Source organism: Cygnus olor, chromosome Z (genome assembly GCF_009769625.2).
Source record: "Cygnus olor isolate bCygOlo1 chromosome Z, bCygOlo1.pri.v2, whole genome shotgun sequence".
Lineage (NCBI taxonomy): Eukaryota > Metazoa > Chordata > Aves > Anseriformes > Anatidae > Cygnus > Cygnus olor.
The window spans coordinates 66,055,110-66,071,037 of NC_049198.1; the positions used below are offsets into that span (position 1 = coordinate 66,055,110).

Consider the following 15,928-nt stretch of genomic DNA (forward strand, 5'->3'; position numbering starts at 1 on the left):
GATCCACACAATTACTTCTTTGTAGCTACTCAGACTACACTGAAGACGAAGTGAGGACAGGCTAACTCTTCTAGGCCTGTCTGCTATTTGCAGTTTCATGGGCCAATTTGTTCACTTCAAAGAACAGTTTCACTTAACCTGAATCATCTGAAAATTCTCTCAGCTCAGAAACATTCCTTCCTCAGGAGGCTAGACCCCACACGACAGGAAAAAACACAGAGCAAACTGATCTAGCTTTCACGTTCTTGTTGCTCTGAAGAGGATGTTAGGCTACAGACTTCCAGAGGTCCATTACAGATGAATCCTTCCATGTTCTGTCAGCCTCTGCTGGTTCTCAAGAGAGAGCACAGCACTCCAAACTTTGGACAAACTTAATGCCAAATCTAATGGAGGGCTACTAGAACATACGGCAAGTACTAAGAGGCGGGTCTGAGATTCACAGGAAAGGCCACAATACATAACATTAATCTGCCTCAGCCAGTAGGAATTTGAAGAACACCCCCAATTTGGTAGGCACACAATTGCCTGTGCTCAAACTAACTCCCAGAGACATACTCAAAATTGCTCCATATCTAGCCTGGAGTTTGGAGGTGCTGTGCTGCAGCAGGATAGAGATCAGCTTTGTAGTGCTGTGTGTGCATTATTTGCAGTTTGATCAGCTACCTACTGAGACAAGCCCTCTACACCCTGACAGCAAACCTCAGCAGACATGGGCAGAGCACTGACCTGTAGCACAACCTTTGTGTCCTGAGGCACAACGGTGACGATACGCGAGCCTCGCTCCACCTTGCGCAGGGTCTCACTGTTAGGGGCTGCAGCACTGCCCAGGCCAGCCTGAAGGGCTGAAGACAGCACAGTTATCAGCAGACACACACACAAACACCACTGCACAGTGCCACCTGGACAGCTTTCCTGTGTAGCTCTGCAAGGTCTCATACTTCACCAGCTCAGTCAACGATACATCAATGGTCCTTAATGGCTGCAAGCAGGTTGAGAACCTTTTAGTGCTGAGCACTGCTGTACAAAGTAGAGATATGTCCTCTGTACACCAGGAACATAAAGCTTAATGCACCAGAGAGAGGAGCACTGAAATGTATAAAGCGCCAATAACCTGTTATCCTGACCTTCATGAGGGCCTCATCTCCCTAATGGACAGAAACTTCCTGTTGGGATCCCTTCTCTGCCACAGGCCCTTGAATACCAGAGCGCCTTTTCTTTTTTTGGACATGAAGGGAAGGAGAGAATGCAGAGCTAAGCTCTTGAAAATAGGGAAGGAACAACCATAGGACAAATCCTGCTCCCTGGGAGGAATGCATGATATTTAGAGTCAATCTCCCGTGCTCCTTCCTCTCTTGCAGATTTTTGCAAGCAGCTCTCTTCCTCTGTCTTGAAGTAGCTGCTTTGAATGACCCAAATACAGCAGGTTTGGATGTGGAAAAATGGGGACACATTGCAGTTCCAAGACAATGGCCATGAGCTGCCAGCAGACAGGCAGAACTGGCATTTACCTTTCAGTGTTATGTCCTTCAAACAGAAGCACTGACAGGTGTGGGAGTTTGTTGTCACCAACAAAAATTCATTGTATGTTGCAAATGAGGTGATGTTGGAAGCAACCTGTAGAAAAATTACTGTGTTTATTGCTGTACAGAGCAGAAAAGGGAATCTGCCTTTGGCAAAGGAAAAGGGGACAAAGTAAGGGGCAAATGCTTTGGTACCTCAGTGTCATTAACAAAAAACCGGCATCGATCTGTGAGGCCCAAGATCACCTCCTGTAAATGAAAAGGATGACAAGTATAAGGAATCAGCGTCACAATCTCCAGCGTTTCACCACAGTGGCTGCCAATGGATTCAAGCGCTTTACAACTGAGTATCAGCTACCTCATGTGAATGATCTAGAAAAGCTGGACAGGAAGTCAGGCAATCTCTATTCCAGGAGAGCTTACCTAAGTGTCTTTAAATATTTCTGGCTGGAAAACTAGCTTGGTTTACCCTGTCACAGAAACATAACAAAAGCAGAAGCCACACCAGACCATTTAGTTTATTTTCTTTAGCAGCTTTAGGTGCAAAATAACAGAGGATAGACACTAGTACAGAGGAGAAGAGCATAAAGCAACTCCATACTGCATTCACCTGGATACCCACTGAAGGAAAGAAACCCTGAAAATAGCAGCAAAATAGCTAGTCATTCCTTAAGCTGTTGTAACTATCAAGAAACCATCAACAACAGGGAACACTATTAGCAGTAGATCTGCAGTAACTCAGAGCAGAGCAGATGTATTTGCTAAAAGGGTAACTTCAGATAAAACAGAGCAAAACGCTGTTTTCACAGAGTGCACAGCAGTGACTGATGGAAATCTTAAAATTGAAATTTCTTGCTCTTCAATTCGATTGTTCATGTTATTAACAGGAAGGGGAGATTGGATGTTACCTGCAAGCCATCAGAAATGCTCTAGACGACAAGGAAAGATGTGCTGTCAGATCTGCATAGGGCCTTACAAAGAACCCAGTTAAGAAGTATCATTGGACCTGGGCATAAAATTATGCCCATTTGACATAGAGAACGAGTAAGTTAGGAATTTAAACTGCTCACAGTCTTACTTACTTCACCACTGATCCCCGTGAGAGCAGTCTGCACGCAAAGGTGGGGGAACTGGACAGCACGGCCACTGCTAGTCTGCCAGGGCTCAAGGACTGGAGGAGAAGCCTCTGAAGAGCAAAGATGATCAGACTGTTTTCCAGGCAAAGATTCAGACACTACAGCCCCATAACGTAAATCTCAAGAAACTACAGCTGCAAGTATCTGACAGTACCTGACATGGAGAGGAGGAATGCTAAAATATAAGTCCAGCATATGGCAGAAAAGAAGGTGGTAACTTCTGAAGGTGGTAACTTCTAGAGGCTCAGAAGCACCTTTATTCCACTACAGAATGAGAAGTGCTAAGGATGTGGCATTCAGTCACCACTTCTGAAGCCTCTAAACCAGTTGTCATCTTTTCAAATCACAAAGTCAGAGCTATCATTCTCAACAACATTAACTGCTTTCAGATGAAAATCACTAATTTTAATCAATTTGTGGGACCAGAAGGAGCACGAAATGCAGCACTAACTACTATCAAGGGTCACCCATGTCCCTACAAGTCAAATCACCATTAAACGTTTTAAGATTTTTTTTTTTTTAAAACAACTATACCTCAGGCCAGGGGGCCTTAATAGGGTCCAGCTTACCCCAGAGGTACTTCAGGATCCGTCCATCGGCCAGCTGTAGAGCTACAGTTTTGGTCACTGGGCTGCAGCACAGGCTTATCACTTCTCCATCTACAGGCACAGACAACCTGGGGCAAGGTACAGAAGACACAGAGCATCAGTCATGGTGGATACATTTAACACCCCAATCCTCCATTTCCTGGGGCCAGACTGAAGGCTGTACATCTCCAGACGGGCCCATATCTTCATCATGTAAATCCTTACACCCTTCTTCAGTCTTTTCACACTTACATGAGCTGACACTGGCAAAAAAGAGCACCAACAACTTGAGTCAATCAGTGTTTGCCGATCAGTGTTTGCCTAGCTGTGCTAGTCACTGTCTGCACACTTACAGCACTCTGGAAAACCCACACTTCTTTTGTTCTAATCTACAGTTCATATGCAAATTACCCTGTCTTTGCCTTGTAAGTGCTGCAGAAAGTGACTCTCAGGATCTCTCTGTGAAGCAGATTTTTGTAGCCCACTTGGCTTCCTTTCATGCTGACTGCACAAAGACCAGCTGTTAGTTGGAGGAGGAATACAGGAATAACAACTGCTACCAGTCCTCTCTGGACTTTAGTAATGTGGACAAAGGGTAGAACTGAGAAACTTGCTCCAAGGGCCTGGACTACAGAGAAACTAATAGAGATATCCTGTACTGACACAGGCATGCTGGCAGACCACATCTTGTCAGGCTGGGTGTAGGCATTAGGACTACGTGCAGGCAGCTTCATGAGCTGTTTTGTTCTCCTGCAGGAAGACAGCCAAATCCCCCAAGGCCAGTCCCCCAACAGCCTCCAGGATGCACGAGAGACAGTTCCTTCTAAGCCCAAAGGCACTCTCAGACCTCACCCACAACTGAAATCTCTTGTACCGTAAATTCAGGTGCTCTTCTTCAGCTCCAGTCACACGAGGTGCTGCAGTCAGATGGTGAAGGACAGACTGAGAAGCATGCTGATCCTGACCAACCACCAGGAAGCTGTCATCTGGCAGCCAGGTCAGAGATCGGAGCCCAAGAGGATGCATCATCTCATTGGCGTTGCTGCCCAGATCAACCCTGTCATGAAATAAGAGAGACCATGAAGCAAATAGAACTTGATTTTAGTTTTCACATCAAAAACCTCACTGCAGAAAGCAAAGATCCTCCTAGGCACAGCTTGACTGTAGAGACACACAGCATGGCTAGGAGTCCAGTGCAGAAAATGACAGTCACTGAAAGCACAAATCCTACCACGCTGGAGATGAAGGATGAGACCCAGGGAGCCCCACCAGCTTTCCCTAGGCTGTGCCGTCTCCATGCCACCTGAGTACAGGAGTAAATGTAGAGTAAGGTTTTTGTTTGTTTAACCTTGTCACTGGCCTTGCTATATAAGAAGCTTGGTTCCTATGCATATGTTCACAAGCCTGGGCACTGCACAGCCATTGCACTGGCCACTGCAGAGCCATGTGGCTCTGGGAGCTGGAGAAAGCTGCAGCACCACAAGGCCAAGAGCACCAGGCACAGGAAAAGCCACCTCAGTGCTGTCACTAGCAGTCAAGGGTGTTTCCTGGGGTGAACTGCCCACTGCATTCTCCAGTTCTTAGCACTAATTGAAGCTACAGCCTCAGCACAATAAAGCCACGTTATCAGATGAGTTCTCCAAAAGCTTGAGACAGTGGTCACAGCTGTGACTGTTCAGCCAGGCACTGCCCTTTTCTCTCCACTGCAGTTGCGTTAGTTCTGTATTACCTGTATGTTTTATCCAGGTGTGGCGTTTCCACATCAGCTTTAAATCCATTTCCACCCACAGCTCCTAACCTGACAGTGGGGTCCTTCACTGTCCTCTGTCCTAATGAACACAGAACAAAATAGAGTTCAGACATTCTGCCAACAGAGTCCCTTCCATCTTCATTCTTATAAAAAAAAAAAATGCTACAGGAAGCGATTATGAAAATATAAAATATACCACCTCTATATGTACAACCAGCATATTCTCCTCCTTATTAACATTCACCCTGAGGAACAGAACCACCTTGTAACGTCACAACGCATAACTGAGAGACTGCAGCAATGGTCTCTTGTCCAACAGCATACTGAGTATTACCCTGTTCATAGGAGTGCTTTGGAAAGTGCTGGGTAGCTCAAACAGACCCTGTATAGCTAATCCCAGATTGATTCCAAGTGTCAGGGACAGGGTTTCTGTTAAAAAACAATAGTGAAACATACTCTCACCATATCTGTATACAGTGATCTTGTTATCAGCATCCAGGACAGCCATGTCTCCACTACGTTTAGGATCTGTGTGAAATGCAACCTGATTAACTGCTTTTTTGAGCTGAAGCTCATAGGTACACATGGGTGGAGGCACCACAGCATGCTGGAATGCTGTGACAAGCACTTTATCTGTGGAAGAAAGCAGAAAGAAACCAAGCTGTAACAAATTTCAAATGTCAGAAACGCTCTTATTAGGTTCTTTACTGAAAGCAGGAATCTTACCTCCATCTATGACAGCCACATTTGCCACGTGCTGGCTGTTCTGCCCCATCCCATGGTCTGTGGTCCAGTGCCAGTCATAGCAGAGGTACTGCCAGCCCTGGCAGAGTACATGCAGTCTATATGGGATCACTGGGTCCCACAGCACTGACACCAACTTATTTTTTTCCATGTTGCCAAAATGCAGACTTTGCTTCAAGTACCAGTGATAGTTCCCTGTGGTCCATAGCTGAACTACAGATTAAAAAAAAAAAATAAGGTTACCAGAGATTACTACTTGAGACCCATCTCAAACACTCCCCACTGCTCTTCTGCAGGTGATTTAACAGTTTTACCCTCCAGACCATAGGCTCTGTCATACAACACCCAGCACAAGAAAATTGTAACCCCTGATTTTGATCAAAGGAGTCGATCTTAGAACTCCTCTATCTCCCCTCTCTGAGAAGGGAAGGGATCACACCCTAAGCATTCCATGTAATACCACCTCCAGATACAGCAGCCTGGAAGATGCTTTGAGCTCAAGCTAACTAGCGTTTCTTCCTGACCTGCAGAGGGATCTCAAAGCTGTAGATAAGCTAGCCCAAAGTCTGCTATCCTGCAGAGGAATATCCATTGCTGACAACGTTCACAGGCAAGTGTAAAATCCAGAGCCTCACAGAGTACTCTCACCGTAACTGTTTGGGTTGGATTTTTCAGTCTTCAGCTCTTCCAGCCATATAGCCAGGACCGTGGAATCTGCATTCCAAAGGAGTTCGTTAACCTGCAAAAACAAAAGATGGCTCTTACTGGATACTGCCACCTCTGCAAAGAGCGGCTATATTCCAGATCAGTTTTCAATACCATGAGTTGCTCCTTATTTTCAACAACGTAAGGTACATGGCTTAATGTACTAACACAGTACTTGCATACGGCAAAGTTCATGACAGTTGGAGCAAAGCGCCCTGAAGCAGAACCCATCACAGCAGTTGTACGCAGCTGAAGAGGTTATACACAAATGGGACAGCAGAATTCTCTTTGTTGACCTTGGCACTGAGAAATGATCTGCCAAAAGACCTCTGAGCATCCAAAGGCAGAAGCTGAAACAACGCCTTAGTAGCAGATTTTCACTTACATTATTCGGGACAATGTGAGTTATTTCACCTCACTCCTGCATGAGCTGACATCCTAAGTTGCATTTTTTGAAGCATTTGCCTAACAGAAAGTATACAGAGGCCAGCAATACCCTAGGGGTACAACATCCCAGTTTTTCTCTGTACTGAAAGCTGCAGAAGGCATTGCATCTTCACTGTTCTCTCTTCCACTAGGACCAGCACTAAGTGCAAAGTCACAAAATTCCTCTTAGAATCTGGATAAAGATCTAGTCTTCCTCTCCACTACAGTCTAATGAAAGAAGCCCAGACACAGCACTCACTTTGACCTGCCCTTTCTGGAACGGGAGGGTGAACTCCCCATGAAGAAGTCCATTCTTCTCCAAGAAAACCACATCATGTCTGTTGGGTTTTTCTTGTGTGGATGCTATCAAGTTTCCAGAGGGCCTTAAAAAAAAAAAAAGTAAAAGGAACAGTGGTTGCTCACACAATCGCTAACTGTCATTTTAAACACCAACCACCTTCCCTCTCTCCAGAGAGGAAGCTTTCACACGAGACATGAAGAAAAGGGCAGCAGGGGATCTGTTTTCCTCAGCACTGTTCAGACAAAGTCACAGGTGCAGCACAAACATTTCACAGGGCCCCTAACATCCTCAGGTGAGCAGGTAAGTGTCAGCACAGGCAACGGCACCTGTAATATTCCATTTTACACAGTTAAATCCCAAACCACCTGATATTGAGACAGTGCAAAGAATCTATCCCTTCTTCCCACGTGTAAGGCAAGTATTAGGTTTTTCAGGTCTTAAGAGGATACCCTTCCATGTAATGGATCAGAAGACAGCTTTCTTCAAGTTTTGAGAAAAATAAACAAACACAGGAGAATGAAATCAATGCTAAGCAAAGGCAGTGGCTAGGGAATAAAAACAAGCACTCTGCAGCCCTTACGCAGGTTCATTGCTACTCACTTCCAGGCCAGTGCTTGTTCTAATCCCGAGATAGGCTCACTTGTTGACTGCAGCACAAGCTCTCTGTTCCACACCCGGACCTTTCGAGCACCTAGAAGGCAGGGAGAAAAGGGTGTAAGAAAATACCAGGAAGAGAATCTTAATTTTCACGATGGTGTGAGAGCAAATTTGGATGCTCATGAATAGAAAGGAGATTGCTTTTGTACACCTTAGGGGTAACAACAGCACATCAAAACTTCTGTCTCAGGAAGTTCTTCCATAGTAATTGAGTGACTCTACTCAAATAAGTAGGAATTTCAGTTTGAATGAGCTCAGTGGTAGCCATTTGGCTCTCCAGTAAAACGTTTAAATTGTCTTATATATGCAAAACCTTCCTAATCTGAAGTACTGAGGGTCAAAACCCAAACTAGTGGAGAAACAGGTCTTTGGTACAGTTCAATATATTGACCAAAAACATTTGAACTGCTCAGGAATATTAATCATGGAAGACAACAATTACAATACCTGGAGTATTATCAATAAGTATCATCAATACTTAAAAGCCTGCAAGGCCAAATTCTTACTATGAGGGACTGTGGGTACTGCAACAGTCAGACACACGCACTTGGTATTAGGAACCTGAAAGAGATTGCTTAGAGCTCAAGCAGTGGCTTAGAACTGGTGAAAAAAGCAGTTCAGGTAGTAACTACTCAGTGGTAACCTCTCCTGGCCTCTCACTGGACTAAAAACCAAACTGACAAGAAAGCATTTAAAAGACCACATCTATGAAATGCTTTTCTGAGCCTTTGAGATCAAAAAAAGAGGAAGGAACAACTAATTAGCTCAAATCCCCAGTTTTAAGTAGCCAAGAGACCACGGACACTAGCCAGTTCTTGCCTTGTCTCACTTTCACTTAAAGAGACTTTTAAACAAGTTGATATTTCAATGAAATTTGGTACCATACCTGTCTCTGGACAGACAGCACTCACGGCAACAAATTGCCCATCTCCTCTCCATGTCACCCGAGGCCTGCTGTCATCCCAGGCTGAAGTAGGTGATACTTCCTGAAGTCATACAAAAGAAAGTTGCATCAAAGCTTAGGAAGGCAACTGCTGGCTTTGTCTAAGCAGACTGCATTGCTAAGACAGCTCTTTCAAGAGGCTCGGCACGAAATCAACCCATTAAACAATTGTGAGACTGCAAAGTTTAGAATTCACTACTCAGAATGTTATTTTAGGAAATGCTAGCATTAAAACTGTCTGTCAATTCAATCTGTTCCTCCTGTATGTGCATATGACCATCTATTCTATGATCACATGATACACTTCCCTTTCACCTCAGTCTCTCCTTACAGACCAGCTGTGCCCAAGCTGGACATGCTGCAAGGGTGAGTCAAGGTTTGTTCATGACCAGTACTCAAGAGTCAACGTCCCTTGGAAGGAGAGAAAGGCGTGCCGTCCAGACAGACTGTATGACAGACAGAAGCTGGGATGAGAAGTAGCATTTTTCAAAGCAAAGAGGTTCTTCACAGAACAAAACAGGAAAAAAAAATCTCAACAGAATACACGTACAAAGGCAGCTGTTCAGAGGTTTAACTTGGCCAAACTAGGCATATTTTTCTAGATACAGCCAAACATTATCCTGGTCCATCCTTCCTAATAGTAAAGCTAGAGCAGGACACATTTCATCTCTTTTCATGGTAGCCTATCATGTTTCAACAGGACTGTTTTAATCTGGGTGACACATTTCCCCATAAGTTTTCATTTCCAAAATACAGGAATGGTATAGCCTTAAAAAAAATACAAACTGGAAAGAAAAACCCAGCAGTGGAGTTTGTTAGCTACCTGAATTTTCATAAAAAGAAAAAAAAAGAAAAAAAGACTTAAATGAAGAAGAGTCAAACAAGGGAACAAAGACCAAAAACTTACAGGCACAGAGAGAATCACCTCACATGACTGGTGGAGGTCAGCAGCCCAAGTCCTTAAACTCTTGCCTTCACGGAGCAAACTGAACTACACGTTACAGCTTTTGGATATATAAATATTTTGATATATAGAACATGTTCAGCAACATCTGTCATGCTGATTCAAGGGTGGCTTTACATCAGCAAGCACTAACACTCACAAATCTTGCTTTGAGCTCCATATGAACCAGCCTTAAGTACTTCCAGCTGCTGTTCTGATTTAGAAAGAGGATAAAAATGCTGAATCACAAATAACAGAAACAATCAGAAGGAGACTATGAAGACAACTACCTGGAAAGGCAGTGTCAAACTAGCAGAGCAGAAACAACAGAAACTTTCTTTATACATATCTTCCCTCTGAAGAGTATAGACCTATTGTAAGAAAAATACCGTAATACCATTTGCTTGCGATGTGCTGCCTGTTTTCCCTCTGATCCATGGAATTGTGTCTCTTTTTTACCCCAGCCAAGAGCAACAAACTTTCCTGAGGAAGAAATAATCATTGTGGTGGAAGATTTACAGAGTTACGTTGCACATTGTGGTTAACAACTACAGCATCACGCCACATACTCCATCCAGCCAAGTTTAACTCTAAAAAAATTGAAGGAAATTGACATAGCCTAGAAAGTCTTCCGGTACAGGGAACTTGTTTGAATTCCCACTGATAAATACAATACTGGCATTCCCTTCCAGCTGCCTAAAAGAACTACAATCTAAAACATCTCCTATGGTCTAGTAAGCACTCAATTTCTTTACTTTATACGTGCTTACAACACACCAACGAGAACAGTCCAAGCAACTTTATTTCATGCACCTCTTACCTTCTCCAAACTCATCTTGGTGGATTTGCTTTTCAGTAATTGGCTCAAAATCCCTTGTCATCATGATGAGAGTTTGCTGACCTGCAGGGTACACATCAAATACAGCATTAGTACCGAGATCTCCAGCAGATCAAAATGTTTTCCTCTATTATCCTATTATTTTGTAATGGACTTCAGTATAAAAGTACTTCTAGCACAATACAAAAGAGAATACATCCTTCAAAACAGAAAATCTCAAACTGTAATGGAAGGACATCTTCAAGTCTCTCTCTTCAGAGATATAATTCCTGAACTAACCTTAAAGAGTTCTTTACACTTTTGAAATAAGTACCTGGCACTTCATAAACATTTTTATTCAAGGTATGAAGGTGATTGACAGTAGTCAGCATGGATTTATGAAGGGGAAATCATACCTGACCTATCTGATTGCCTTTTACATTGAAATTACTGGTTTGTGGATATATGGGGAGACCAGTGGTTGTTATTTATCTTGACTTGGAGGAGGCTTTTGACATGGAAACTCATGGAAGACAGGATGGATCAATGAACAGTGACTGTGGACTGAGAACTGGCTGAACAGACAAGTCCAAAAGCTTATTAGTGGTGAAAAATCCAGCTTGAGGCTGGTCACGAGTGATACTTCACCACCACTGGACCTGTGGACCTAGGGCCAATATTGGTTAACATCTTCATTAGTGACCTGGATGACAGGACCCCCAGCGCGTTTGCAGATGACACAAAACTGGGAGAAGAGGCAGGTACAGCAGAGGGTTGTGCTTCCATCCAGAGGACCTCGTTATGTGGAAGAGACAGGCTGACAGAAACCTCCTGAAGCTTAACAAGGACAAAAGCCAGGTCCCACACCTGGGAAGTGATAATCTCAGGCAGTAGGACAGACTTAGCGGACAAGAAGCTGGAAAGCATCTTAGCAGAAAATGCCCTGTGTGTCCTGAGGCATGAACACAAACTGGCGATATGCCCCTGCTGCACAGGACACCAACAGCAGCATGAGCTGCACTGGAAGCGATGCCATCAAGTCAATGGAAGTGATCCTTTTTACTTTTAATTTTTTACTGTGTGCGTGGTCAAATACTGGAACATGCTACCCACAGAGTTTGTGGGGTCTCCATCCTTGGACATATTCAAAACCTGACTGGGAACAGTTCCCAGCAACTTTTTCTAGGGAACCCACTTTGAACAGAATGCTTGGAATAGATGATCTCCAGAGTTTGCTTCCAACCTGTGATACTCTGTGATTTTGTTTTGCTTGAGGCTAACTTTATTGTCAAGGAGAGGCATATCTGTAGTAAAGCTTGTAACACAGATATTTCTTACCAGAGGACAAGAAGCAATATTTATTAAACAATTAAATGGGCTTATAACACATGAATATTTACATTTTAATGCAAGATCAAAAATATACCTCCCTGGAAGACCTGAAAGACTAATGAAATATTATTTTCTATAAAAGTCAGTTTTTTGGGTCTGAACAACTCAGCTAGGATCACTAAAGCTCCTCATGGATTATGAAATGAAACAATATATAGGATCAGAAGGTCTTTTTTCTCTTCTTCAAAGTCTTAATTCCGGTTTCATGACTTTGTATCTTGTTTTCCTTATCTTAAAATTATCTGTATTTTACACTTTGGTCATAGTGAATTTCACTCTTCAGGGCAGAAAGCTTACAGGTAGTTGTTAATACCTGTTGCAAGCAAAACGAGCTCTTGGTCGGGACTCCAGCTCATGACACTCAGGCCGCTGTCCACACTTCCGACACATTCCACCTGTAAGACAGAAGCAGTATCACAGGTGAGCAGCAACACCAATGCAACACCATCCCGACATCAGTCACTGACTGAAGGAAATCCTCACATACCTAGAGAAGTCACAGGAGTTATTTCACCCTTTGTGTTGAATGAAACAAAAGAAAGATTTCTAACCAAATGACGGTTCCATGGTATTTATGTATGTGAGCCCAAATAATCTACAGATCAGCATTTTCTACCACACAGTTTTTCCAAGAGTTTTATTTTGCAGCTCTCAGTCTTACATTAGCATGTAATAGTCTTAACAGTAATACTACCACAGATTGGGTCTGTGGTTCTACTGGTAAACAGTCTGATGTCACACAACACAGACGTAACTGTTCTTACCTAGAAAATTCCAAGGTGCAGTGAAGTGGCACTATATCCATTCAAAACCTGACCCCAAAAGCTGTTTGTAAGTGCCAAATGTGACAGCTGAACTACCTTCAAAGAAGGTCATGAAAAACTAAGCCATTCTACTGAGATACTATGGGTGTATAAACAATACCGTGACAGAAGTTCTCTGCCCACTGCATTGTTACCCTGATTTGCAAAAGGCCGTGGAACAGAACATTCACAATGAATGGCAAAATAATGTTATTCAAGAAATTCAGCTTGGATATCTTTTTTTTTTTTCCAGGTGAGAAGAGTAAGACCATATACTGTTGTACAGTAGATATCATCCACATACAATAGGTTTCAGAACAAGCAGAGTAACCTTCAAGGCTTCTTGGTTCCCAGACTGCACCAAAAGTATACATCTTTATAACTCAGAAAGTAAGGCCTGAAGCCTTGAAATAAAGGATTTTAAGTTAAACATGAGGTCTGACCCATATACCAGTGCAAGAAAAGTCCCATATATCAGATCTTTTATCTTTATTCCCTTTATTACACGCATTGAGTTGCAATGAAGGGCATGGTTTTCAGATATGGTTGTTTTTATATTTAAGTGGTATTTGCAAATCAAACCCAAACAAGAACCCAAAGAGGTGAGCTGCAAATAACCACAAACTGGCAGCCAGCCCAGACAGACCACTGACATCTCATATCTACATACACCTGCACTGTTGGGCCGTTACTCAGGGAGGTGAGGCAGACTTCAGAAGATGCTACTGCAGTGTTTAAGCATTTTACTGAAGACAGTACAAATCGGATAACAAGGAGGGAACAGAAAGCAAGTGTCTCAGTTCCTGCCCTACTTACTCAGCTAGGATATATTGGTCTTTCCTTGGTGTTTTCTAGTTTGTTTTTTTTTTTTTTTTTAAATATTTTATTCCAACCAATCTTCAAATCTTAATATACAACTGTTTCTTCTCTCTTCGGTTAACTCACGTCTGCACAATTTTCTAAGCACAAAGTTCTGTACTGACTGATGATAAAACATTAACAAACCTGTGAATTATGGATTACATTATTCTGTATGGAGTTTCAACAATATCCTATTGCTGTGAGACTGTTTGTCCAATGGATCCAGTGCTGTTGACCATATGCCAATAGCCCCCTGAGCAAGCATGCAGGACTGAGGCTGTGGACATGCAAGCTGCAGTTTAGATTCTGGTTCATTTATGGTGTGTATACTCTGTACTTGATTCTGCCCAAGGCTTCCAAAGAAATTGACCTATCTATCCAAGAAATGAAGACTAACTGCAGCTTAAAGTAATAAACATGCAACTGTCCCCCAAACTGTCAACTTCCCCTTGAAAACTCTCCGTACTGTTCTCTCTTTCCTGCCATGTTACCTGCTTTGTGCTGAGATTGCACAGTAGGATGTCTCCAGCTGCGGTGGCAACACACACACATTCTTGCTCTGGAAGATCTTCGATACCGACGATGGAGCCACTTTCATCCTCCGGCATAAAACCCTCAGCAGTCAAAGAAACTTCTCTTGTCACCTGGACATGGAGAGGCCAATAGCTTAATAATTGCACATCACCTGATACTTTTACAAAAATGACAGAGTAACAACTAAGAGTGTATTTCATCTACTGCAGTTACACAAAGCATTGCATGTCAGCAGCTAGCACATGGATGTATCAGAGAAAAGCCAATGTGCAAACACTTCTATTCACTTATCCGTAGGAAACTGTGACAGTTCTCTTGTGCTAAAAGAGCTAGACAGATGATGAAAAAAATCATGTAAGAGATCACACAGTAAATGGCAATACTGCAGCTTCCAATTTGTCTTGCTAATCATCTTTCAACTGCCTTTACATATTTCACACACTGTTAACATTAAGAGGTTAACAGGAAGCTGCTTAAAGCAGCCCTATATTTTTAAGGGATCATTCAGACTTTACTGAGACACAGCACAGACAATTTCAGATGAACAAAAACATTTGGATGTGCATTCAGGTCCAGCAAAACAAGGATGAGATTTACAACTGTTAGATAAGCCAGTTCCTTCTATTTAATTGCACACATGTTTTGCACATTGAAACACCATGGAAATAAAAATAATTTAATTAAAATCACATAGACTGGAAACAAAAAGCCCACAAAACGAATAAAAAAAAAAGAATCTGATGTATTAAGCAACTTCACATGGGCTTCTGGGTACTTTTTTGAGTTCTTAAGGTATTTTAGAGTTGATAGCAATCACAGACAGACCACAATGTTGATTTCTAGAAAGCGTCCTTCTTCAAAAACGTTAAAAGGAAAAGCCCCCAGGAAAGCCCAAAGCCCTTGTGCCAGTTAGCTTCAGAACTGAACCCATGGAAGGAGTTTGATGCCTCAGAGATATCAGAGCACGATTCAATAGGAAATTTTTCCTCGGAGATGTCCGTCCCCCGTCCCCACAACCCCCCCCGCCCCGAGCTACTCCCCCTTCCATTTTCCACCCCCCCAGAGCCTAACACCGCCCCGATCCGCGGCGCTCACCGGCTGCCCGGCGGCGTCCAGCTCCACCACGCCGCGCCGGGAGCCCACCAGCACCACACCGGGCTCGGCGCCGAGGCAGAAGCGCTGCGGGGCACCGGGGGGGACGGCGGCGGGGCGGCGCCCAGCGGCGCGGTGCAGCCGCAGGTTCCTCATGGCCAAGGGACGCTCACGGCGCCGCCATGTTACCGCGCCGCGGCGGGGCGAGGGCGCATGCGCCGGGAGCAGGCGGGGCCCCGCCGAGCGCCACCTGCCCGCGGCCGGCGGTGGCGGCCATCTTGTGGGCGCTTTGGGGCGGGCACCGGGAAGGGGCTGGGCGGCATCACTTGCTTCCCTCCTTCCTCCCTTCTTTCCGTGGGACAAACGAATTTTGACTGGAAATGTGTTCAGATTGCATCGTCAGCTCACGATTGCTACGGTATGGGAGCTTAGGCCATTAAAAGGATGTCCCACCATACATCTAGATGATTTTGCTTCTTGCTCAAGTGTTAAACTTGGTTAACGTCTGCAATAAACTCGGTGAACTTTAACAGGGGATTTTCTTGACACCAGAGGCTTAGGGTCATATCAGCACAGCATAGCTGTCACTGCCCGTGGAAAAAGTCAAGCCAAACAGGCTTGTTATCCTGTGGTGTGGAGAAGGGTGTACGGAACGCCTTCCTGGGCCAGCCCAGGTCTGACAGTGCTGGCAGGAGGAGAGCAGCTGACAGCACCTGA

General features: G+C 43.9%; 1 protein-coding gene across 2 annotated transcripts in view; it reads right to left on the bottom strand.

Moving 5' to 3' along the window:
• The window catches only part of ELP1 (elongator acetyltransferase complex subunit 1), a 30,562-nt gene extending 15,060 nt beyond the window's left edge, over positions 1 to 15,502 (bottom strand). Inside the window, exons 1-18 of one of the 2 annotated variants that reach the window (XM_040541324.1) lie at positions 15,215 to 15,502; positions 14,077 to 14,229; positions 12,235 to 12,316; positions 10,533 to 10,613; positions 10,110 to 10,195; positions 8,713 to 8,812; positions 7,770 to 7,860; positions 7,128 to 7,251; positions 6,386 to 6,476; positions 5,720 to 5,950; positions 5,456 to 5,626; positions 4,973 to 5,072; positions 4,118 to 4,300; positions 3,226 to 3,332; positions 2,603 to 2,706; positions 1,716 to 1,769; positions 1,509 to 1,614; positions 727 to 842 (exon numbers count right to left, since the gene is read on the bottom strand). In XM_040541324.1, coding sequence (XP_040397258.1) covers positions 727 to 842; positions 1,509 to 1,614; positions 1,716 to 1,769; positions 2,603 to 2,706; positions 3,226 to 3,332; positions 4,118 to 4,300; positions 4,973 to 5,072; positions 5,456 to 5,626; positions 5,720 to 5,950; positions 6,386 to 6,476; positions 7,128 to 7,251; positions 7,770 to 7,860; positions 8,713 to 8,812; positions 10,110 to 10,195; positions 10,533 to 10,613; positions 12,235 to 12,316; positions 14,077 to 14,229; positions 15,215 to 15,367 — 2,133 coding nt within the window. In that variant the 5' untranslated portion in view covers positions 15,368 to 15,502. Of the gene's footprint in view, positions 1 to 726; positions 843 to 1,508; positions 1,615 to 1,715; positions 1,770 to 2,602; positions 2,707 to 3,225; positions 3,333 to 4,117; positions 4,301 to 4,972; positions 5,073 to 5,449; positions 5,627 to 5,719; positions 5,951 to 6,385; positions 6,477 to 7,127; positions 7,252 to 7,769; positions 7,861 to 8,712; positions 8,813 to 10,109; positions 10,196 to 10,532; positions 10,614 to 12,234; positions 12,317 to 14,076; positions 14,230 to 15,214 lie in introns of both variants that reach the window. The other variant, XM_040541323.1, reaches the window with a different exon arrangement.
• Positions 15,503 to 15,928: the final 426 nt, after the last annotated feature.